The following is a 27592-nucleotide window of genomic DNA, read 5'->3' as shown; positions in this document are numbered from 1 at the left end:
CTTTTATGTGCACTAATTAGTGACTAATGTTCTTTTATGTTTACCTGTCAGTCACTGATGTACTTATGTGCACCTATTACTGACTAATGTTCTTTTATGTTTACGTATTGGTCACTAATGTGTTTATGTGCAGGTAAAAGTGACTACATTTTTTATGTTTACCTGTTAGTCACTGATGTGTTTATGTGCACCTATTACTGATTAATGTCCTTTTACGTTTATGTATTAGTCACTAATGTGTTTATGTGCAGGTAAAAGTTACTAAATTTCTTTTATGTGCACCGATTAGAGACTAATCTAATTTTATGAGAACCTGTTCATGACTAATTTCTTTTATGTTGCCTATAGTAACTAGTAATTTTTATGGGCACCTATTTGTGACTAATCTTTTTATGTGTACCTATTTTATGGGCATCTATTAGTGACTAGTGTTCTTTTTTGTGTGTCTATTAGTGACTAATGTTCTTTTATATGCACTAATTAGTGACTAATATTCTTTTATGTTTACCTGTTAGTCACTAATGTATTTATGTGCACCTATTAGTGTCTAATGTTCTTCTGTGTTTACCTGTTAGTCACTAATGTATTTATTTCCTTCTATTAGTGACTAATGTTCTTTTATGTGTTTCTATTAGTGACTAATGTTCTCTTATGTGTACTTATTAGTGACTAATATTATTTTATGTCTACCAATTAGTTACTACTATTTGTTATTTGTATCTATTATTGAATAATATTCTTTTATGTGTATGTATTAGTGACTAACGTTCTTTTATGTGTACATGTTAGTGACTAATGTTCTTTTATGTGTACCTGTTAATGACTTATGTTTTCTAGGCATACCTATTACTGACTAACGCTCTTTCTTGTGTACCTCTTAATGACTAATGTTCTTTTATGTGCACCCAAAAGTTACTAATTCTCCTTTATGTGCACTTATTAGGGACAAATGTTATTTTATGTGTACCTATTATTCACTAGTGTCTTTATCTGTACCTATTAGTGAGTAATATTCTTTTTTATGTGCACCTATTATTGACTAATGTTCTTTCATGTGTACCTATTAGTGGTTAATGTTCTTTTATGTGCACATATTAATGACTAATGTTCTTTTATTGGCACCTATTAGTGATTAATGTTATTTGATGTGCACCTATTTGTTACTAATGTTCTTTTATGTGTTCCTATTAGTAACTAATGTACTTTTATGTGCATCTGTTAGTGACTAATATTTTTTATTTGCATTTTTTTGTAATTAGTGTGTTTGAATCTCTAATGAAGGTTCCCCAATACACAATCTTTACTATGGTATGAGTTCAAAAGTTTAAATTGCAAAACTTACATTAATCATGAGAAATACATTTGTCTGGTGGTAAGTAATAAGTGTAGGGGAACAAAACTTCTAATGCCTTGATACTTTTGTTGTTCACTTTAAGTAAATATTGTGCACTGTTTACATATGAAATGATTAGTTTTAACTATGTTTACTACATTTGATGTCAACTATTTCAGCTGCTATGGCAGCTCCTATGCTGGTTTTTTTCAGCAAAATTGAGTAATTTTTTAAAACAAAGGAAATAAGCAACAAATACTATTTTTTTTCTCCAAGCCAAACTAATAGTAGTACACTAAATGAAGAAATATGTGCAAAACATAAAACAATAACTTGTCTGTGGCATTGTGTTACCGATCAGCTTGGACGAGTTATCTCCTCTACAGCACTGAACGAGTTAAGGTGAGATAATGAACACTTAAAGCACATGTATACATTTTATATTATCCACCTGTATGAAGGATTATGACTGAGTTTATTACTAAACAGGGGAATGACCACATTAAAATGTGAGGGGTTGCTATGTAATCTGTAAGATCCTACCTTGCACATCTTGGTAATTCATCCTTCTCTGTATGATGTGGCTTTTAAATGACTTAACCTATATTGAAAAAAAATGCTGTTGTTGTTAGACATGAAGTGAGGGGGCATATACCCAAAGTAAATTATATCTTTACTAACAAAATGTTCTTTCAAAAAATATTTGGTCACAAGATGTGAAGTCCCAATTATTATATGATTTAACATGAGTTGTTCAGAAAGTATTAGACATTTCATAGTAGGACTCACTATTTCATACATTGTCTCTAAATATGCACATTTCTCTATAGTAAAGGTACATGAATGATTTCAAACCTTACAGTGAATACTTATCTCACATCATTAAGTAATCAAATCTCTTTGTAAACAAGGAACATAGATGTATGTAAGTTTTGTATGTGAACTAGAACCATGTGTATGAAAACATACTGTTCAATACATTTTAATATGTTGTCATGCAGTTATGAAAACAAAGTTCTTTACAAAGCTTTTAAGATTTTATCCTGAATGTAATTAAAATGTGACATGTAAAATTATGGGTGCAAAAAAATAATAATAAATTTCAGTTATAGGTGTTTCATGTTTAATTAGTAAAAAAAAAAGTCTTTGTTTTTCAGGATGTTATTAAAAATATTGGGCATTGTTCTGATAACTTTAAAGTTAGAGTAAAAGTATTTTCTGGTAAATGAACTATTAAATACATCTTCATGCCTCGCCACACTTCCCTGATGCTTGTTGAGATGATGGTTAGGGACCTTGAAAGAATGCATGAATTTGTAAAGTGGTATCTAAACTGCATAAAGTGAAAATAGTCCATAAGTTTTTAGTTTAGTTACTGTCTAACAAAACATAAAGAATTAATTTCTATATATATCAAAACCACCTTTGGATATTGGAACATTTAACTGTTAAAACTTGTATATAGTGATATGGGTTCCTAGTAGTCTAGGTAAAAAAATCTCATCCTAAGTGTTAAGAATGTTTTTGAAAAATTCAACTGACAGTCAAATTAATATTTAGTGTTGAAAAGTATCTTGGCAAGAAAAATAAACTGTGAAATAAGACACTTTATTTTAATTGGTACATGTACATTATACACTGCTTGTGTGACCACCTTTCATCTTATTTAACCAATTAAAAATATTAGTAAACTGTTTTCACTCTAAATTTTGCTGTTACATGTCAAGACATTATCACATGTCAGGGTGTAAAGAAATCTAACATCACCAGGGTCTCTTATTTCATTCAAAATAAGGTCCCTCATGATTCAATATTTAAACCACCAACAAACAATGGCAACACAAGAACAGCAGGTCAATTATCAAGTCAAACCTTTAGATGGTGGAGTAATGTGAAGCTAGCTGCCAATGTAATGTATCAGGATGTTGAGTAATATAAACACGACTCACACTTGGGACTCAGAACTCACTTCAGTATGCTTAAAGTGATGTGCTAACAGCTAAGCTGGCAGGCCTCAATCCTGATAACATTTGATATTAAATCAAGTTTCTGTGTAATTTTAAAAGTTTGTCTTTAAAATATTCATTCAAAAATGGTTTCTGAGGTTTTAGTTTGTACACATTCAGATTATGGTTTATCAGTTCTTAAACTGATTGTCTTTGCTTTTCTGTACATAATTGACAGTATGCTAAAAATATATACAATTTTTGTAGGAAAATTCATTGATTTTAGCTTGAAAAGGACAGTGTATGAAGTGCAACTTCAATGTTTTTCTTTAAGATTATGGGCACATATGGGATATTGTCCAAAAACAAATAATCACAAATATCTACTAATATCCACCTGTGGTAAAATATAGAATTTTAAGACTCATAGTAATTTGAGTCACATTATTCTTTACTGGTCCATTAGGGGTTTCCAGCAACTCTATATAATAATGTTTCAAGTATGTATTGTTTCCTATTTGTCACTGCCAATAAGGCCAGACTTGTTCATAATATAAGTTTATTAGGCCAGAACAAATTCATGTTTTGTTTTTTTTCATTGACATTTAATACAAATTCTTAGTGCAGACCATATTTATATCACTCATTTATGAGAAAAGTCTCAAGTCGTAGAACGTCACATTTGACAAAGTGTGATATTTAGTAATAAGATAATCTACATCCTAAAGTTACCCTCATATTCCTTAGCTATATTTACCATACTTTACCAGCTGATGTGTGTGATGTCTATCTGTCCCTCTTACTTGTAGAAAACAAAAGTTAAACTTTTGTAAATGGTTTAACTTTACTGTACACAGTAGAATGCTTTATAGACCTTAAGAAATGAAAAAGTGGTAATACATATGGATGTATATTACAGGACAGTTACTAGTTCATAACACACTTGGATTTCATTAAGGTTTCAAGGAAGATGATCATGTGAATGGTGCATCTTAAGTTTTATTCAGTGGAAAACAAATTTGGTTAAAAGTGGTCATTGAACATCCCTAGAGAAATTACTGTATCATATGATTTCATAGAAAAACATTCAGAAAACCAAATGTTAACATAAAGTCAGTGACTTCTGGCTGCATGTATTCCATATTATAGTAAAGTTTCTGTTGAGCATGAAGAAACTATTCTGTGTCAGTATACTCAGTGTTGCTTGTCACGAGGTTGGAGGAAATTTGTATATTTTGTTTTTTATGTATTGTATTCCATGATTTTCTGTAGTCACAAATAACAGAAAGTTTTAGAAATTAAACATTGTTTCCTGTCATCTTCTAGGTATTCTAATTACATAAACTATGTTAGTCCTTGAGCTGTGTGCTATATATACATACAAAGTATGTGGAATAAGAGAAGCTTTCCATGGAAGCTACTCTGACTGCTCAAGATATGCTAAAATCAACCACATAACACTCCCTCCTTCATGAATGAATCACTGTTCTTACAACATTTTGACGTATATATTTCAAAGTGGCATGAGCTTGTAAAAACGTCAACAGTTTCCTTTACTATCCATTACAGTTGTCTTCAAACATTATGTTCTAAAAAATGGGTTCCTTATCATCGAATACCATAAAAAGAACAGCCAAAATGAATTTTGGGTGTGAAAACATTAGTTTAAATGTATGTTCATTGTTCAAGAAGAAAATAAACAGGATTTATTTTGATGTTTGAAACTTGGTATTAACACTTGTAATACAGATATTAAAATGAAATGAAATAAGAATAAACTTTGCAGACTTAGTCCTGAACTTGGTTTTAGTACAAACTTACTTTCCATGTAGAATATCTTGTCAAAGATTACATTTTACATGGTATTTGTTATTGACTATTTAGGGATCAGGTGTGACCTTGATAAGTTGAGAGACATAACATGCAGACAGAAAGAGGTAATTTGGACATACATGGCTTTTCTTCTGCACCAACTCTTGAAACACTTAAACCAGCATTTTATATATTACTTTTGTCACTGTCTTATAAAGTATTTGCCTCTACTACTGCCAACAGAAACCAATTCCTTAAGTCAATTACCCGATTAGCAAGGGTTGTGATAAGGGACAGTAGCTGAAGGGGAAGGGGCTAATGCCTGTCCTTTTATTCCCTAATGCCTTAAAAGTGCTCTTTTTCTCTGTCATAAAATTGTCAACTAATATGAGTAATACATCTGATTGTACACTTTGCTTGTTGTGAATTATTAGTCCTGGAAAAAAGGATTTTAGCATTAAAATGAATGACACACAGAGACTTGCATGTTTTTAGGGTAAAAAGTAGTTTTGTTATAGTACTAAATTTTAATAAAAGTGCCCTTTATAACAGTGAGCCCCTGCTCACTTCACATTACTGTCTATTACAAAAGTAAAACTATCTGAAACTTATTTCCTTGCAGTTTTCATATTTATAATGAGTACAAAAAAATCAGTGGCCTTTATCCTACTGATCCTTACGCTAACTGTGTAAGCTTGTAGTCTTACAAGACTGTGAGGGAATAACAATCCCTCGTGTCAGGCACATGAAAAAATAGCACTAACATAGTTTAAATATGGATTGTTTCTCACTTTGCTGTCTTTTACATTCATGTGTGGATTAACGGAAATGTAACAGTGTTCCTGAACTTCTAATTAACTAGTAAACATTTTGTCTTTCCTAACATAAAATATATTGAGAGATTTTAACCTGTTTCTTTATGATAATCTTTCCATCTCTGGAATCATCCTAGTAGATCTTCTCTTAACCCTTTCTAATAATTGAATATCTTTTTCTCAGATAAAGATACAAAAACTGGCACATCAAGTAAAGACTACTTAATGATTCTTATCAACAGATAATATTATTTTAACCTGTAATAACCATGTCTACAAATATACCTTATTTGCTATACTAGTGTGCCAAAATCCTTTTCCATAATCATGCTGTTAAATGGGCTCCAATCTATATAACTGTCAACATTTGTGGCATTTTGCAAATCATTCTTCATTAAAGGTGTTTATATGGCTTCAAGCTACAAAGTTTCTTTACATTTAAATGTATGCTGACACGTACACATCATTAAACTGCCACTATAACTTTAAATCAGACAACTCTGATTTAAAGTGATATAATGCTTGCAAAATTCAGTAAGCTAGATATATGGCAGTGTAAGCACTGAATTCAGTAAGCTAGATATATGGCACTGTGGACAGTGAATTCAGTAAGCTAGATATATGGCACTGCAGACACTGAATTGAGTAAGCTAGATATATGGCACTGTACACTCTGAATTCAGTAAGCTAAATATATGACACTGCAGACACTGAATTCAGTAAGCTAGATATAATAGCACTGTAGACACTGATTTCAGTAAGCTAGATATATGGCAGTGTAAGCACTGAATTCAGTAAGCTAGATATATGACACTGCAGACACTGAATTCAGTAAGCTAGATATAATAGCACTGTAGACACTGAATTCAGTAAGCTAGATATAAGGCACTGCAGACACTGAATTCAGTAAGCTAGATATAAGGTACTGCAGACACTGAATTCAGTAAGCTAGATATATGGCACTGCAGACACTGAATTTAGTAAGCTAGATAGATGGCACTGTATACACTGAATTTAGTAAACTAGATACATGACACTGCAGACACTGAAGTTTGCAGAAATAGAACTAAAAAGTGCTTATGACAGCTCATACAAAACTATAGCATGAAAGAGTAGATTTTTTTAAAACATATTATCGAGGAAGATTTTAACATTGGTTTACTTATATTGTAACAGATGTAACTTGATTCTTCACTCTTTGTTGTATTATCTAGAGTTATTCACATTATACTTAATAAAATTATCTGCCAGGTACTCCTAATAAGAAATCAGTTTTCTTCATGCAAATGGTTTTAACTTTTTTGCAAGTATTTTCATGTTTATATTACAAAACTGTAATGTGAGGCATATTTTTGTTATATTTTATGGATGTTACATATTCATCAAATAACACAAGGCTTCAGTAAAATATCCAAACCTAGATGAAGCTAACCTAACTTTGTAGCCAGATTTGTGATATTCATTAATTGTTTTATTTTCAACTGTAAACAGGACAGAGTGGGTTTATTATATTTTTCAATAATTCCAGTTTTACTTCCATCATGTCCCTTTCAAAACATATTTTATTAACTCTTATGTGTTTCTCCTTATGTTTCACAGGACCTGAAATTGGAAAATAAAATAATAAGAGCCACTGAGTATGGATGGAGTCACCCATTTGAAATAAAGAACTCTGTTTCTGATGTAAGGCTTACTCTGCCTCAAAACTTAAATGGAAGGTTAGGTTATTAACCATGGAAGAGTCAACAAGAATAGAAGAAAGCCACTTAGACACACTTTTTTCTTATAACAATGTTCCAATGCTAGAAGAAAACTCCATTGCTTATGGCTCTTTACAAGCAGATGCTCAAGACTATTCAGGAGATGATGATGGAAACAGCTTAGACCCAACTAATGAATTTGGGTCTGCATTTACATCTACAGAAGTTGTGGAACACAGGGCAAAGAAAAGACGAAAACAAAGTAATCCAGTGAGGTATCAGATGACACAGGTTCTTGACACTGAGGAAAGAGACGAACTGGTTTCAGATGAGGCCTTAAACCTGAAAATTAAACACCAAAATACTTCTAAAGAGTTAGACAAAAGCCTGCGATCATTGTTAAAATGTCACTATTGCAGTAGTTTATTTCAGAGTGAGGAACTCTTACGTGTCCACGTTGAAGAAGAGCATGTCCAGAAACTGCTAGAAAAGCAGCTTCATCATCAGTCTCATAACAAATCTACCTCATTAAATAGCAGGGAAGCAAATAACTCTGAATCCCAGGAAAATTCTGAATCAGTGAGGACCACTGAAGCCTCATCATTCACATTGTTTAATGATCAAAGATTATCCACCATGCCAATCTCATATGCTAGCACCAGTTCTTTTGGAAGTAGGGACTTTACAAAGAACTCTTTCTTTCCAAGCATGCCACCTTTGATACCTATATCCCACTCAGCAGATGGAAAGCCACCAAACATGTCTCTTCCTCTGAACATGTTTCCAAGCTCCATTGCACCATTCCTCTTCCCTGTACTCCCTCAACTCCAAGAACAAAACTCTGCAGCTCCCAACAGTTTAAACCCAAGCAATCGCATTTTTAACCCTGAGGCCTATTGTGAGCTGTGTAATAAAGAGTTTTGTAATAAGTATTTCCTTAAAACCCACAAGGCTAACAAGCATGCAATATACTCAGTAGAGCCACTGATAAGCTCTTCATACCCTGGAACATTTTTGAGCAACAACCGGACCAATCCAATTCCTCTTCCCCCACCCTTATTACAAAATCTTCCAACTAGACAACCAACACCACAGCAGGGAATCATGAACGTAGAAGCCTTCTGTGAAATTTGTCAAAAGGAATTATGTAACAAATATTTCCTTAAAAAACACAAATACAGGATTCATGGCATTCAAGAAAGCCAAAAGGTTTCAGGAACCAGTGACAACAGTGTAATTTCACCTGAGAAGAATAAAACTTCACCAACTACTTTGACAACTGAATCTTCCGAGCATACTTTCTCCACTTTATTCAGTGTACAGAGTAATGTTTTTTTTAATCAAACTATGCTACCTAAACTGAGTTCTTCTGTTGAAACTGTCACTACCTCAGCAACTGTTTCAATAACTTCTAAAAACAAGATTCTCCTTCCTCCTAAAGAAGACTCTTCAAACAGTGAGAAAGGTGCAACAAATTTGACTCCAGACAAGCTCAAAGAGATTGGTGTAATCAACACAGACGCATTTTGTGAACTGTGCTGTAAACAGTTTTGTAACAAATATTTCTTGCACATCCATAGAATTAAAAAACATAGTATCAATGTCTCAGAATCCAATAGCAAAGATGGACAGTCTGGCGGGGAACACGCCTGTTCCCCAGTCCTTTCCGAAGCAGGTCAAGTGCTTCCTTTTAGTAGCATTCCAGGAACTGTACTACAAGAATCTCATAGTAAACAAGAAGACATGTATGTATATAGAGAAGGAGTTGGGGAATCAGTCTGTGAACTCTGTAATCGCCCTTTTGCTAGTCTGCATCTTCTGAAAATGCATATGTTTTACACCCATAATATTCCACACATCAAAGAAGAAGAGAATTCAAAACCCAATTCTCCAGTAGATCCACAGCAACCCCTTACTAGCAGTTCTGTAAATTACACTACTACAGAAATATTTCAGCAGCAAGTTAAAAGTAGCAAATCTTTCCCTGAAGAGTCTTCTGGTCAGGACCTGCAGAGATTACAAACCATGATCAAGGAATTGAATGCACCTCTAAAAATTAATGATAACAGAGTAACATGTAGTATCTGTGGTCTTCAGTTCGATAGCAAATATTACCTAAGAGCACACACAATGAATGAGCATGGATATTTACTAAACGAAGATAGATATAGTACAACTTCCTTGGAAACACAGAAGACAACAGACCATATCATGCATTTTAAGCAATCCTTATGTCATCCACTAGCATCACCACCTTCTGTTGCAGTTCATGAGGTGGAAGTTTCTTGTGAAATATGCCAAAAGAAGTTTTCCAGTAAGTACTTCCTAAGAATTCACAAGCAAAATATTCACAACATTCCAGTAGATGATAACAATGGGACATCGGACCAATTCTCTCTAAAGTCTACACAACCAGGTAGCACAAGTAAACCTATTCCTTCTCCAACAATAAACAACAAATCAAAAGTCCTCACTGGTTCCAACTTCTGCAACATTTGCAATAAGGAACTTTGCAACAAATACTTCATGAAAACTCACATGTTGAAGATGCATGGAGTTGATCTTAATGAACAGCCAAAGGAAGCAGCAAAGATCAGCACTATTGGAGGTGTTACTTGTGATGTTTGCCAAAAGGAACTTTGTAGCAAGTACTTTCTCAAAGTTCACAAACAAAACACACATGGAATATATGAGGAGCCTCCTCCAAGTAAAGAAAGTTTATGTCAGTCTTCTGTTCAATCAGCTGGCTCTAGTAACCAGAATCTACTGCCTGGAGAGTTAGTTGATAGCCAACATTTTAGCCACTACACAGAAATTTGTCCACTTTGTGATCGTCGTTTCAAAAGCATCAAATGGTTAAAAACCCACATAATAAATGATCACAATGCTGCCAAAAAAGACATTTTGAGTAGCCCTGAAAATGTGTTTTTTAACGAGATAGCTGTCATATGTGTCATCTGTGGCCAGAGTTTTGCTGATCAGGTTGCTTTGCAGGTTCACCTGATCAAGGATCACCGCACATCAACTGAAGAGTTGGGAATCATCAGTAGCTCAGGGATTAAAATAACACAAGATTCCTCTGGGGTGATGATCCAAGATCAGCTTGATAACCCTGTTAATGGAAGTGTATCACCAAGAGCATCATCTATGAGTATGGATTTTCTAGAAGGAAAAGAAAAAGAAACAGAGTTACATCATTGCTCATATTGCACTTACACCACTCGTTGGCTGTCAAACTTGTATGCTCATGAAAAAAGACACACAACAATGATTGTTGACAGAGAAAAAAAGTTTTTCTGTCGGATCTGTCACAGAGCCTATCGATACAGCCACTCTCTTCAGCGACACCTCCTCAGTCATAGAACAGTAGGAGTTTCTGCAAAAAACTTATCTCATCCACTAAAACCAACATCCAAGTTATTTACAGAGACTAATGGAGAGCAGAAGAAGACGGAAAACTTTCAGAATGAAAATGGACACAGTCAGGTTAAGCCACGAATAAAGGTAAAGAGGTATCGGTGTAGCAAGTGTGATAAGAAGTTTCGCACACGAGAACTTTGCCTAACACACATTCATGCTTTTCATAACAGCAAGAAGCTGATTTTGAATCAGCAGAAAATATTAAAATCCTTCCACTGCCCTGTCTGTGGATTTATTGCAAAAGCCTGGGATATGTTAAAGCAACATATCTACAAACAACATGAGAATAGTCCCAAAATCTTAAGAAGGGCTGAACTACAACATTTTGTCATTACAGATGCCAGTATTCCAGATAACAGAGAGTTTGCATCAGAAAATTTAACAGAGCCTGTACTGAGAGAGTTTCCTTTTCAGCCAGATCTACCTTCAACTGATCATGGTACACGTGAGCAGCCTCCTATGAGTTATTCCATGCCACATAACCCCCATACCACTGGCACCTTCATCATGCAACCCTTTTTCTTGGCCCAGCCAGAAATGGATGGAAATGTAAAAAATGATAACTTTGTTCCATCTCTTGTATACCTCCCTGTTTGCCACAAGATATCTCAGCCTATGACTGTAGCTTTCTCTCTGACTCCTGCATGAGAACAAAATCTTGTGAAAAGGTTTTAATGAGCTTTTTTGATGGAACCAATCTGTGTAGATTGAAGAAAGTAATACCAATAATCAAAAGCTTTAGTGAGGATGTTTACATTCTTAGTTTCTGTGTGCAATTTGTCATCAGTCTCAAATGAAAAGAAAATCAAAATTTTACTTGTTGGTACTGCTGTTTTTTCACATGTGTGTCTTGTCATATCACTGATGACAGTCATTACGGGTACCTTGCTGCTGTGTGTGTGTTTGTTGGGGATTTTTGACTTTGTACAGTTTTTGAACCCTGGTTTTCTCTTTGTCCTTCTCCTTTTTATTTTATTTGTGTGTGTGTGTGTGTGTATCTCTTGAACTGTGGTGGTCGTCTGATATGAAGCATCCAAAAGACAACTCTATAGCACATCAAATACACAGAAATGCTCAAAGCATCTTGTTTGAAGATGAAGCAAGCTCCTGTCATGAAAAGAAAAAAATTGGAACTGACCTGTGTAAACTGTCTTTTTTTTAATGTAAATACAATCAAACTGACCAGAAGATCTTGTGTGATTAAGACAAATTCAACATGCCTCTGCCTTCACTGTAACAAAATGATGCAATATAAAAGGTTGATGGCAATTTGAAGGAAGCTCTTCTTCTGATTATGACAATAATCCACTGGTATATGTCAGGTATGGGTTATTGGTTAAACCAAGTAGTTCTCAGGTTACTGTTATGTTACCTAGGTAACAACAAATTCCACTTAATCAATCAAAAATTTCCAAGTGTTTTTCATTTACTTGAAGTCAGGGATATATGAGTATATTAGAGAAAATATAATGAACATATTGAATACTTTTAATTCTATTTATTAATAAATATATTGAAGTATACACTTACAAAGTGTATAGATATAGTTGTGTAAGAGAGATATTTATGTGTGAAATATGTATAACCTTGAAATTACTTCTTTAATATCTTTATACAGGTGGGGAATAAGTATTAAACAGGTTTATGTGTATTCCCACATGAAATGGATTTCTACATTGTGTATTGTATCTATCTATTTCATTTCCTGTATGTAGTGTAGGTGTAAAATTAGAATTACCTGATTTATCAACATTTACTTTGTCTAAGTTCACCAGTGATTTAGAACTAGTCATATCATTCTATGTAAGAAAACAAAACTTACACTGCTTTAAGCACTCTTAACCATGAAATTACAGAAACCCCGCTGTAGCTCTAATAACCAAAGAAGGTTGAAATGCCACTGTGTCCCTAATAACCAAAGAAGAATGAAACTCCATTTGTAACCCTAACAACCAAAAAAGATTGAAATGCCATTGTGACCCTAACAAAGAACATTGTAACCTTAAAAACTAAAGACGATCAACACCATTTACTAGGATCTTATGTTTCAAACACTGAAACTTGTGAGCTCAAAAGTTTAGGTTTTTATACTTTTTGTAAATCAATTACAAAATAACTGATTAGACACAAAAAATTGAATATGGAGAATATTACAAAAGAGTAATTAATTATTGATATTTATATCACAAACATTAAAATCTAGTATAATGAAAATGTAACTGGTCTTAAAAGCCAAAATTCAACCAAAGAAATACCAATTGAGATCAACCCCTTTAAATAAAAAGACTCAAATTTAAAAGTAGTTTCCCTTTGTGGCTAAGAACCAAAATGGTATTATGTAGTGATTTAAAAAGACTAAGGAAGCAAATCAATGAAGCATTGAAACCCAACAAAAATAATTAAAGTCATGCATGACTGTGTATTTTATGGTCCTTTTTTTACAGGGCCTTTTTTATATTTTTATAGTTTTGATTAAAATTCCTTAAAAGAATAATTTAGAAGAATCAAAAGAGAAAATTTACAGACTTGTCTGAGTTTAAAATTGTGTTGTGTTTAGATTAGAAATACACACTAAACTAGGTTCACCTAAATGTAAATATTCTTATCAATGGTTGAAGATACAACAAATGAAATAACGATTTATACAGTTAATTTTTTTTTTAAAATCCCCCTCATTGCTGGTATACTGCTAATCACAAATGGAGCTAGTGTACTTAAAAAAGTATACTTGTGTTTCAGATTTAAGATTATTTTACTAAGTCGTTATAGGAAAAGGTGTTTTAAATGTGTTAAATGTTTGTGAAGTTCCATTTATATATGTATATATAGATTAGTATGATCCTGTTCTGGATTTTTGTTTTGTTCTTCAGTGACCATTAACATATTCTAAGCAATGTAGAAATCCAGTTTTATGTCATGTTTGGGATCTCTATTTGATAATACATTTAATGAATATTCAACCAGTGCATGAAGTCCCTTAGTCAAATACCAGGTACTGTTCCATGCTGATCACATGGTACTGTGAGCTAATCACAAATAATTTTAGCAGCTGTACCTTTTTAAAATAGCTTCTGCTGTCTCTGGATCTGTCTAAGTGGACTTTCCTGTTTGTGGATCTTCTTTTTTTTTTTAAATATATATATACCATAGATTCGTGTTGTTTAAAATGTTAGAAAATAATTTTGTGGATAAAGTTGCATATCTTAGTAGAGTTTAAGAAGATGATTTTAGTTTTACCAGTAAATTAAAAACACCAAAATGTCATCAAACTATAGTTTTCGAGCTTGCATGTTTTTATTTTTTACTTAGAAATTTAAATTATAAAAACACAAAATATTTTTAGGATTGTTTAATGATTTCCATGTACTTGTTTTAGATCAGTATGTTTCATCATATTCTGCTTTTTATGAGAAAAAAAAACACCCAACAATTTAGTTTCCTTTTTGTAAATATTGTATGGTATGCTGAGAACACAACAGAATGTTGAGTAATGGTGTAGATAGTTGCATGAGTTTTACTTTTGACCTACTTTAAAATGTATGGATTCATTCTGTTTAATTAAGCAAATCCAATGGAAAAAATACCCGTTTTTAAATATTTACACCTTAATTGTTTAACTATTTTTATTTACTCTCTTATCGATACATTCTTCCAAAGAAGAAATACTGCAAATGTCACGTTGGTATACGATATTAGCTAAATTTAACATACATCTCTGTCACGGAGCATGCTCTCCTCTCATTATACTGTGTACACAGTTGTATTACATTGTAAGAAGTGGGTTTCATCTAACAGTAAACACCTTTTTAACAAATCCGTGTTTCTAGATAACAATTTCGTTATCATTTCTATTCGTATGTAGTCAACATCTGAGACATGGGGAGGGTGTTCGATCCCACAGTTTTAACACGTACTTGAAACTATGCAAAATATAGACTTAGATAATAAACCACATCACTTGGAGGCACTGACTTATTAATATCAAACACTACATACACCAATACTATTCACGACCGAACAAAACACTCACAAATTTATATCGGTTAAAACGGTGTTAATTTCACGCCCAAGTGCAACCAAGTTTTCAATCCTTGTAAGATGTTAGCCTAATAGTTGCTTACCGTCTCTGCAAGGAAACAGTTCAAATAGGCTTCTCTTACAAAGTATGTACATATATGTGTGTGTGCGTGTGTGTATGTGTATATATATATATTTTTCCTCCTCAAATTGTTTTCTGGGCGTTGTATGAAAAGTATATTTTTTCATACTTCCTCAATATTTGTCTAAATAAAAAATGGGCACAGTCATATTCGTGAAGATACACAGACATCGCTACCAATATTTATTGTCTCTAACAGTGTCCGTAATAGACAACGTTATGAAGGTGAGGAATTAGTGACAGGGCCTAAAAACTTTCAAAACGAGATTTATAACTTGGTAAAGGAGTGGGGCGGTTGGTGTTTTGTTAGTGTCGCAGCTGGTGGGAGAATAAACGGAACGTTTGGAGTGGTCGGCACGTGGAAAACACAAAGTAATGCAGGAGAAGAGACAGAGAGCAGGGGTCACCGAAATGAGTGAGTCACTCACCACAGCTGTATGTTACCATAATTCATTTGGTTCCATCTAAACTACCCATTTTCTACCTCATTTCTCATAAAATCTCCCTTTCCCGTTATATCTAAATTTCAGGCCACTCTTCACCACGAGTTTGTGGACAGGTCTGAACCCGTCAATGAAATGTAACAATAGCCAGCCGTAAACGTTACACAAATATTTCAAACAACTTGCCCTACCTCGGCACGAGTTTACTAATGGAAATAGTTCCTCTATAATATTCAACAGAGTTGGGTATTTTAACATCTGTCAGTATACGTGCCTCCCTTATCTGAGCTTCGAGTTAATACATCGTTGGCTTAATTTTTTAATTAAATACACACGAACGGGTACGTATTTATATACCGGGAGAAGGAATACATACACACACATGTATGAAGCCTCAAGGAGTGAGAGAGAGTGGGTGTCGAACAGCTTCGATTCTCTGTGGTTAAAAAACACAGTTTAATTTGTAGCTTCCAAATAAAACAATAACAACCATCGATGATGTGTGGGTTTTCTTCTTTTTAGTTTTTTTGTTTATATATTTTCGTTATAAACCAAATCATCAGAAGTAGAAGTCCCCGAAATTAGAGATTCAAAAGAAAAAATACAACACGCACTATAAACTAGAGATTAAGTGTGTTTTTCTTTTAGCAAAGCCACAAAGGCTATCTGCTCAGCCCACCGAGGGGAATCGAACCCCTGATTTTAGCGTTGTAAATTCGGAGACATACCGCTGTACTAGCGGGGGACAGAGATTAAGAAACACCGTTCTTGGTAAACAGTACTTGAATGCAATGGATAAATGTAATTCATCTCAAGCGTAGATTATATTTAATTAACTGGGTTTATTTAAATGACTTCAAAACATAGTACACGTGTAACTTTCTGAGGTTTCTCAACCAAAACAAGACTAGTCTCAGTAAAAGAACACTAGGAACACCTCTACTGTTATTAGTGAGTTCATAAACAATAAAAACAAACCATTGAACTAACATATAGGCGAGATAACATGTGAATCGACGTTCCTAACAAATATATCACTTGCTTTAAAAGAAACGTACGAAAGACAGTAAACCATATAAGTGTGTCTCGGGAACGATCAGTGTGTATACTGTCTTAGCACCATGTTATATGGTCAAGAGGTGTCACCTGTATTTTGTTAGCCAGTTTCTTAAGTGTCATGAAGACCCAAGTTTCATTTTACGGTAGGCCTAATATTAAAATACACATATTAACATTGTTTGTTTGTTTCTGAATTTCGCGCGAAGCTCTACACGAGTGCTATCTGCATTAGTAGTCCCTAATTTAGCAGTGTAAGGCTACAGAGAAGGCAGCTAGTCATCAAAACCCACCGCCAACTCTTGGGCTACTCTTTTACCAACGAATAGTGGGATTGAGCGTAAAATTATAGCGCCCCCACGACTGAAAAGGCGAGTATGTTTGGTGTGACACTGGAATTCGAACCCGCGACCTTCACATTACGAGTTGAGCGCTCTAACCACCTGGCCATGCCGAGCCCCATTAACAGTGATCTTAACACGTACACTTAGCATTTATAACCAGAGCTATTACACATCCAGACATACAGCTTAATGGGTAGGGTGCTCAACTGACAATCTGAGGGTCACGAATTCGAATCCTGCAATCTACATCACCAAACATGCTAGTCCTTTCAGCCGTGGGGGCGTTATAATTTGACGATCAAGAGTTGTCAGTGGTTGATGTTAACTAGCTACTTTCCTTCTAGTCTGTCACTTCTAAATTGAAAGATAGTTGGTGCTGACAGATCTCGAGTGGCTTTGCTCGAAACTACCAGAAACAAGCAAGAAAAAAAAATTCACACAGACACATGGACCAAAATATTTACAGATAACATAAAATATCTAACATGGATTGTATGGGAGGAGAGCATGCTGACCTTTTCTTCTATAGACTGTCCGAAGTTTCAATGGTCCAATTAAAATTTGTCAAAGTCATATTATAGAATAGTAAAGTTGTAACAAAGAAACATAACCCAACTCATTTGTTTTTCAAAATCATTAATAACACATTTCATATAAACTTTTTTTTTTCAGTATAAATTAGTATCGCGAGTATAGCTCTGGATTTTGTACCTGTTGAACCATTGCCGAATGCGTGCGATACCATACAATAATATACAAACTTTAAACCGTAAGTGCGTTACACGAACAACTGTGAGTTCCTTGGCGTGGATTATAGGGTTTTGCACACTACCTGCCTTCCCTATAATCAATAGTTCAAAATTAGAGACATCAACATACAACGTTAATATATATATAGCTCTGTTATAAGTACCAAAAATTCAGACTAGTTTCGACTCTTTGGACCAGTGAACTTTCGTACTATTTATTTAACTGAACAAAGTTGTCATATATATATGGTCAGTAACCTCCATCAGGTCTTGTTGTCATACACACATGGTCAGTGACCTCCATCAGGTCTTGTTGTCATATACACATGGTCAGTAACCTCCATCAGGTCTTTTTGTCATTTACATATGATCAGTAATCTTCATCAGGTCCTGTTGTCATATACATATAATCAGCAGCCTCAACTAATTCCTGTTGTTATTTAAATACGATCAGTAACCTCCATCAGGTCCTGTTGTCATATACACATGGTCAGTAACCTACACCAGGTCCTGTTGTTATTTACATTCAATCACTAACCCCCATCAGCTGCTGTTTTTTGTTGTTTGTGTCACGTGTTATAATAAATTTAGAGAAATGTGCATAAGCTGGCATTCTTGGATTTGTCTAATTATTTTTATGGTGCTTCAAACAATGATAAACTTGAAAAATTCACAATATACTTTGCAAACAGATAGGTGACGAAGTTGTCGTATCTAGTCCAAAGCATGGGAAAAAAGAGACCAAAGTTGTTTTTAAAGCATGAAAATGTGTTTATGGTAGTGCATGGAGAGTAAAATAGGTTTGCCACGTGGACCATTACCAATATAGTTTCAATAAGTGTATGTATTGTCATATAAGCCTGTTTTATTCTACCTCAATAAAGTATACGTTTTGTTCTTTTCGCACCTTTCGTTTATTATTTCTGTTTTTATTTATTTAATTTTATTATTATTCATTTCTTTATTTTTATATAGAACCACCACCACCCTTAATCCACTTTCTGTTAAAATTACACAAAGTTTATAAGTCGATTATATTTAGAACAATTTATATATATCTTTCAGAACGGCCCTATTTTTTAACAAAAATAGATGAACACAAACTTGGAATTCCCGTCTGTTCTAAGTAATTTTTGATAATATTCAAGCTTCGATTTAGTTTATATCTGAAAGGAAAACAGATTATTAATAATAATAAAACAGCCCTGAAAAATCAAAGTTGTATCATGCCAGCCCATATTTTTCCTGTCTCAGTAACATGTCTAACCCAACTCTCTCGGTTTGTACTTACAAAATAACTCTCGCTGCGAGGCGCATTTCTAAACGCGTGCGATAATTTTATGTGAGTCGACGGTTGGACGTACATTTAAACATGTCCTCATGTAAGAACATCACTTACTAATACAGTACCTCGTTTTTTAGGAAGTATGGCACGCGACATTGATTATTAACCGCACTACGATGAACGTAGGGTTTCAAATAAGTGTGTGTGAGAGGTTAAAAATGTTGATTCGTTTGTCATTGATTTCTAATAATTATAGCTTTCAATTTCTCGCTTTTGTATGTGCGTGTTGTACTGGATGTTTGACCAGGTGTAGGTTGCGGCGTTTGTTTATTTGTGTAAGTGAAGGGATTAAACGTCTGTCCTCTTACTGCTATTTTACTGTGGTTACAAGTTTTACCATATATAGTTTTGTTTTTGCTGACCGATCGCAAACTGACAAAACGAATGAGATTTGAATATTTTTAAACTATCCACTCTACACCCTATCCCTTATCATTTAGCAGAAGTGTTGATAGAACTCGCCTAAAAAGTATTTCATCCTTCACATATTATATCAAGAACTGTGACACGCTCTCCAGTGCACATGCAAGCTTTAGGGTGTCTTACTACCGAAAGCACGAAACCAGTATCACGACATTGGAAGTTGGAGCCTGTTTGTTTGTTTGTTTTTTGAAATTCGCACAAAGCTACTCGAGGGCTATCTGTGCTAGCCGTCCCTAATTTAGCAGTGTAAGACTAGAGGGAAGGCAGCTAGTCATCACCACCCACCGCCAACTCTTGGGCTACTCTTTTACCAACGAATAGTGGGATTGACCGTCACCTTATAACGCCCCCACGGCTAGGAGGGCGAGCATGTTTGGCGCGACGCGGGCGCGAACCCGCGACCCTGGATAACGAGTCGCACGCCTTACGCGCTAGGCCATGCCAGGCCTATTGGAGCCCGAATATGAATACTTGTGACACGGCACTTCAGTAGGCTATGGGTGCGTTATAAAAGTGACAACCAGTTTCTCAGTGTGGGTGGTAGAGCGTTGCTGACCAGCTGTTTTTGTTTTTTTTTCGTTTGGTCAAACACAGGGACGCTGGTAAATAACTGGAACACCTTTGCCACAAGTATAATACAGTACAATGCTACTAAAATATTTTTCAAATTAAAAACATATGCTGAACATCTGCCACCATCGGATCAACATATGTATGAACAACGTAATTGGGCTAGAACGTTCAGTCACTTGCACGTGGCACACGCTACACAGTTCTAGGCGATTCTACTTTTTAAAATATATTTTTTTTCCTTATATACGTTCAAGGGCAGGACTATTTTAGTTTACGGGTACTTTATAACTTTATTTACATTATTGAAACTTGTTTCTGAAATCCGGGGGTCCGGTATAAACTGAAATCCATGTAGGGGGTCCGGTATAAACGTCTTCACTGATAATGAAAGAATGGAAATAAAGGAACACTGATTATTTAAAAGGAACGAAAGGAATAGGAAACAGAAGTTGGCTCTCTTAATGGCGCTATTTTTCCCTGTATTTTAAACAACGTACTTGTTTGTATGTGTTTTTCTTATAGCAAAGTCAAATCGGACTATCTGCTGAGCCCACTGAGGGAAATGGAACCTCTGATTTTAGCGTTGTAAATACGTAGACTTACTGCTGTACTGGCGGGGGTATTAACGCATTTTTGTAACGACATTGCAAAATAAATTCTTTATTTTGTAATCAGTTGGTATTCACTTAAGTCAGGCCCCCGGTGGTTCAGCGGTGAGTTTGTGTACTAACAACGCTGAAATCCAGAGTTCGATTCCAAAAGTACATAGTCCATTGTGTAGATTTACGCTAAAATAACAACGCTTAAATGAAATATATGGTGAGAGTAAACCAGATAACCTTGAAAAAATGGGATGAAAAGTTTCATATATTTTAATATATTTCTTTTTCGCAGGAGATTGTTACAGAATTAAAAACATTTGCTCTGAATTATCTATACGCACTTAAAAGTTGAACGTACAGTTTCAATGCCAGGTGCTGTGTTGCAACTTATAATTTTTTCGCGTACAACAAAGTTGTAAGAACATTTCACGTGATTTTGAAACTATGTATCTGGTTGTTTGATGGCTTGTAACTTAAAATTCGAAATTTGATTCATGCGTTGCACGTGAACACACACACTAGAGCTCAGTGTGCTGCTTTACACTTAAACTAAACAAGTAAACGATACGGGACTACCATAGCAACCAATCTTGTGAATAATAGTTTTTTTTTAATTCAGTTAGAACTTGACATGACAACTAATGCTACGCATTATAACTTTGTTTTGTTTTTTTTGTTCAGGTGTGGGGGTGGGGTATTATAAGTATATGAGGACTTGTTTTCCTAAGGAGCGGTAATGTGACTATCACTCATGCTCATGACAGACTTCAAATAAGCGTTAGGTTTTCAAATATTACAAAACGGTGATAATTATTGTTGATTATAATTGAAGCGTAAGGGAATTTTGGAAGTACAAATTAGTGGGTACAAATTATGTAAGAGGACTGTTTGAGAATCATATTTCTCAGAGAAAAGCCCTTAGTTTGTGTTGTTAAACTTTTGCTACGTGTTTGGAAACCATTATTTTATATTTCCTTCCATAATTTGTAACGCTAGAGGTTATTTACATTTCACGGAACTTGCTTGGAAGAGAGGAAGTTTGAATTTATACACTTGAAGAGGAAGGAAGACGATGCAAGTTATTTCACCATTTTAAATCTATCTGCCACACCACCTGGTGGTGAAGCCCCGTCCTTCCTGTTACAGTGCAACCAGAAAATCTTTTAACAGGAAATCGCCTGTAGTTCACACCCTCCTTCTTCCTGGCCAATGGTGATTGGCTTTAAAGGATTAAGACTCCCTTGAGCACGTGACCCCCTCCCCCCCAATAACGATATCATTATCTTTAGCTAGGACTTCCTCGCCTCGCCCTGCAGCAATTACTGTTCAATGTCGGAGTATCGCAGTCTTTCAGAAATTCACAAAGATCTATGAGTTGACGAGCCTACTATTTAAACCCCATTGTCCATTTGGTCCCTGGTAATTTAATCAGCAAGACAAAGAATTCGGAACCAGCTTTTGTGGCATGACGGTTTATCAGACAAGACCATTCGATCAGTTGAACTACGACCACAGACACTTGCATCGCTCACAAATATAGAAGTAGAAATAATGGAAGCGGGGGAGAATCATGTATCTCCTTCCCCCATTATCCCACTGTTATTGTTGTTTTCTGGCTCGTCATGTATGCTTTATAGCATCTGTCAGTGTTCGATCTTGTTAATGGAGTTCTCAATGTTCTTTTGTGAACGTGACACCATTTACTAGCGATAGCTTAAATTAACAAGAAAATCGATTGATAAAACTTTCTAGTTTTTAAATTCTGTTCTTTACCACTTATCATGCCCTCAGTATTTAATATACACACGTTTATTTATCTTTTCATTGTTGACATTACATTGGAGCGACATACTTCTTGCGATTCTCAGTCTCTCCCTAAATTCCTACTGTTACGGGGACTTTTATTTAACACACTGAAGGGGTTTAGCACTGACTAACTCGTAGGTTCTTCTCCTAACCACACTTTTTATTTTTTTAACTTTTAAGATTTATGGACAAATTAACACTGGCCAATTACATTAATATTTCACAACTACCATCTACAAGAATTTAAATCCTAAATTAGTAATGTTTAAAATGCACAAAAGGGGGAGCGTTAATAGTGGGGAAACATATTTTGGTGGAACTTATATTCCTTCATTGACTTCCTAAACGTAAACCCATAAATTAAATAACAGCAAACTAATATCATAAGAGTACTCTAGTCCTATTATAAATATTAAATTTGTAATTTTTAAAACGGCGCATTTATATCGTGTAGGTGAAACTTCCTGAAACGTGGATAGTGTAAGTCAAACAATTTATTGTTGTTGTTTTTTTACCAAAATAGAAATGGTTACAAGTTGGGCCCTCTTTACCGGTGAACTTTATATAACTGATAAGTACAAAGCGTGTTTCTGTACTCCAGTTTTTCGGTATTGTGACTTTAGTTCGTTGATAGTATATGATTTCTACTCGTGTAAAGCTTTTCCATGAAAAAACATAAGCGTTATTCATTGCCAATAAGCGTAACAGTAAAGATAAGTCAAAAATCATAGCATGAAGCAGTATTGTAACAGTGACGAGGCGTCCCAAGTGACTCATGGAGGAACGCGTCCCTCATCGTTTATGACGGAGGTAGTGTCTCAAAGGCGTTCGTCATCGTATGCTAGACAATCGCCGTTGGTCTGTTGTAGCGGGATTATCGGTATATGGCTTCGTGTTTAATTTTTCTGTCGATTACTAAAGGTCTCAAGTGACTTTAGATATCCTCTTGTAGAATTTCATCTTTTAACAGCTAATTTCACACGAAGGTTCGCACATTCGTTACTTGTAAATCGAATACACCATTTTCGTTAGAAAATGTGCTTTCACCTTTTGGAAGATACGATAATAATTACCTCTCAGTCACCTTGCTTTCTGCACTAGATTTGCGGCGTAGCTTTCTGTGACTTGAGCTTTACTGAGATGTCTTCGTGTTTCTGCCCATACTTTCAAGCCACCGCATTCACGTGGTTATGTGTGTTGGCACGCGAAAACGAAATCTTTTGCAACTGTTATAGAGCTTCAAATTAAGTTAACCATGTGCATTCTTTGAAAGTATCTCGTAGGTTTACAGTTCGAAAGAATTTGTTTAAAAATGTGTATTTTTTGTTTCTATCCCGTTGAAGTTGACTTGTTTGAATCTCATATATTTACGGGAAGATGAAAGTTATGAATACAGCACGTTGTTATGAAATATGATTAATTACTTAATTCAAGTGTAAGCCGTCGTCGTGCCCTTTCCAACCAGATTATTACTTTTGTGTGGGCTTGCCGGTCAGTCGTTGTGTAATGCGGATGCCTTTAAGGCCCTGATTAGAAGAGCACGACAGAACCAAATTAAGGGATATTATAGTTGAAAAGTGACACAGACATCAGTTGTTTGAGAATAAATCATCACAACCCGTCAGAGAAAAATACTCCATCAATAAATCCTCTTTACCTGACATCAAACTAGTATTTTGGGAGGTTTTGTTCTGTGGACCTCATGAATTAGCGTCAACAGGGAAATCAGTGGTGCTGACGATTGGGAAAGGAAAACAGTGAATTACTCCTATTGAAGTGGTTTCAGTCAAGCGGTCCAGTCACACGACACTACATATGAATTGTATATGGCTTTATGTTGTATTAATTTTACCGTCGTCTTTCTTATGTCTTTTGTCAGTAGTTTTAGTTTACCTATAGCATTACGTTGGGCTTAGCGTCATACAGAAAACGATGTCGGATATTGTAAATTTTCTCGTATCGAAGTATACAAATTAACAGATAAACGTGTAAAATGAATTATTTATTTTTAATTTATTCCGATGATTTTGTGTACTTCAAAATTGACTGGTAACACATAACGAAGTTGTATTGTTGCAACGAAACATTTACCATACGAACTAGCAACACGGTACATAACCCAATAGTAGTGTTAAAGAAAACTACAAAAACAATTGACAAGACAGTATGTACTGTTGGTAAGGTTTCCATTTTGTTTCATTTTTCTCAGCAATTTCTAGTGCTATAGCTCCAAGACACTTCGAAACTTTTGGGTAACTTAGCAAAATCATGGGTGATTCATGGCGGTTAAAGTATACTAATATCTTATTGTTTGGCAAGATTTAAACGTCCATTTCACTTACAAACTTTCTTCATCCTGAGAATAGTTATTGAATGACACTGTTACTAGAAGTTGTTGTTGTTTGTTCTAGATCAAGCACAAAGCTACACAATGGGCTGTCCATGCTCTGCTCACCAGCAGGTATCGAAACCCGGTTTTTAGTGATGTAAGTCCACAGAAGTGTCGCTGTGCCACCGGGCTCGTTACATGGAGTGTTTTTTGTTGTTGTTTGTTTACTTGCACTCCAAAAAACATATAAAGTGAAATATACGTATATCTAAATTACCGAAATGAAATAAAGGTGGACAATTGTAAGTTTCTCTTCTAAATTTAGTTGAATTGTAAAGAGGGGGTGAGTACATGTAGGAGAAATAACTAAAAGTTGATTTTGACCTTTTTCATTAAGACATCCAAACTGACAACTCGCTATCTATTTCATACCGACACAGACCCAGTCTTTATCTGTTTGTAATGTCTTGTTTTTTATATCATCATTTTCTTACATCTACTATTTTCCTTGGTGTACCATTACTTTTCATAACTACGTAAAGCACAGCGGCTAGTGAGCTGGACTCTGGATATAGAGTTCTATGGCTACTGCGCTCCTCTCTACTTAAATAACCACGGTCACTACGTTATGGTTGCAAATGCGTTATAAGAGTGAAGGTTAAATTCACTTATTCTTGTCAGAGAAAAGTCCACTAGCTACATTTCCCCTAGTTTACAATGTCAAAATTATGGACAGCAAATGCCGATAGCCCTCTTGTAGTTTTCATAAATATAAACTTTGTAACTTTAAGAGATCTATACTAGTCATGTTTTATATAATCTTCCCAGTGTAGTTTTTGATCTGGGTTGGCCCTGTGATAGAGCTCCACATTTCGAAGCTATCAGCCGCCCAGTAACATAGCGGTATGTCTGCGGACTCAAACCACTAGAAAACAGGTTTCGATATCCGTGGTAGGCATAGCACAGATAGCCCATTGTGCAGCTTTGTGCTTAACTTCAAACAAATAAGCAAAACTCGAAGCTTCCAACCGAGTTCGATTCCTTCCGATACCATGAAACATCTCCACAACGTCCTCGGTATGTTAGAGTACTTCTGTTAGCTTCCTTCTCTCTGTTCAGTAATTCAAAATTAGCGATCTTTATAACTTTGTTCTAAATACAATTGTATTCTGCTGCCTTATATTAACACGAACTAAATGCAACGTTATTTAGAAATGAAATCTAGCGTATCGAATTATAAACAGAATCGACAATCAGAATCTAAAACATTGATTACAAATAGAATTAGCAGAGACTTATAAATGGTAATAACAAACAAATGAATTACACCCATGGTCTAACAATACTAATCACAACCAAAACCTAGCAATATAAAAGGCAATTAATAATCTAACAATACTAATTATAGCTAGACCTAAAAAATATGATATCTACAACCTAACAATACAAATGACATCCAAGGTCTACCAACACTGAAAACAACTAAAAACTTCTAAACCGGTTTCAGTCATGATTTGCTTTTATTCTTCAACTTGATTATTGTCATTGGATGCTCTGGTACTGTCATTATTGATTTGTTAATGAAACACTCGTTACATATGTTGGGAACTGATAGCCTCAGTTCTCTCAATAATAATCCACGTTGGCTGTAAAAAATATTATGAGTTTTAGGTAAATGAAAGAATTGTGAAGCCTGCAAACGAACTGTTTAATGTTTCTTACCAGTTTCTAGTAGGCGCCAGAAAATGTTTCCTGAAACCGTTCTTTACATTCTACGGATTGTTACTATATCAAGTTGGGTTCGGTTTCGACCACTCCCAGATGTTATGTAAAAAAAATATTTTTTCACTTAGGTAATTTATCTTTATTTCGCCGGTTTCGTATCCACACAAGGCATATTTATTAAGTCTGTTTTATCTGACAAATGGCAGTTTCTGATAGGTTTAAGCACATGTAAATAGCTAGTACACTATTTCATATCCTGCTTCCTCTTTGGTTAAGGTTAAATATGTTTAAATTTATTGTATTTACACATTAGTAGTATTAGTTCATCTAAACTAATATATACGCTGAAACTTCTCTTTCTTTAAACCAATTGCAGACAGTAACTGATGAGATAAATACAACGATTTCATTATCCGTGTTGTGTATACAAAGCCAAAATAGCTCATTTATTCTAATGGGGCAATTCGTGAGAACGGCCTCTTTGTAGTTTGGGTATTCAATGTAAAGCATTAGCCATTTTCTTGACTATTAAGGTTTTGAAACGTAGGATAGGGCGTGTCTCTCTTCTCTGTTATAGACAGCTAAATGACAAACTGCACCACATGGGAGCCGTTAGGAAATATTTAGCTTTTCCTGTGTTAGTATAAGAAAAAGTATACTTATAGCCAAACCAAGCGCTTGGTACCAGCTACCATCAGCTACGGAAATTAATGTAGCTTCTAAAATCACCTGTAGAACTTAGTTCCATACACGGCAATGTTTCCCATAATTCCCTGCAATCGTACTTTATTCGTCTAATTGATAGTTGAAACGTGCTTTATATAATTTCCTGTTCTATTTGTGATATAAAACTTAAATAGTAGTGACGTTAACATGAGAGGCTGAGGGGCTTAAGCTCCTTCCTTTCTCCTTTTATGCACTTTGCTTGAGACGGGTTAGGAAACAACAACAAACGATTCCAGCTACAAGATGAACGCACAAAAAAAGTTGTAGGTATTCACAGTAACAAAAT

At 34.8% G+C, this 27592-nt stretch overlaps 1 protein-coding gene across 8 annotated transcripts in view; it reads left to right on the top strand.

The window, feature by feature from the left end:
- LOC143240265 (uncharacterized) overlaps window positions 1-18683 on the top strand; it is a 52442-nt gene extending 33759 nt beyond the window's left edge. For 7 of the 8 annotated variants that reach the window (XM_076482435.1, XM_076482430.1, XM_076482431.1 and 4 more), the window contains one exon: window positions 7506-18683. In XM_076482435.1, the coding sequence (XP_076338550.1) occupies window positions 7640-11674 (4035 nt within the window). In that variant the 5' untranslated portion in view covers window positions 7506-7639 and the 3' untranslated portion in view covers window positions 11675-18683. The remainder of the gene's footprint in view (window positions 1-7505) is intronic. The other variant, XR_013021688.1, reaches the window with a different exon arrangement.
- Window positions 18684-27592: the final 8909 nt, after the last annotated feature.

Source organism: Tachypleus tridentatus, chromosome 13, assembly GCF_004210375.1.
Source record: "Tachypleus tridentatus isolate NWPU-2018 chromosome 13, ASM421037v1, whole genome shotgun sequence".
NCBI lineage: Eukaryota > Metazoa > Arthropoda > Merostomata > Xiphosura > Limulidae > Tachypleus > Tachypleus tridentatus.
This window is presented reverse-complemented; position numbering and strand designations above follow the sequence as displayed.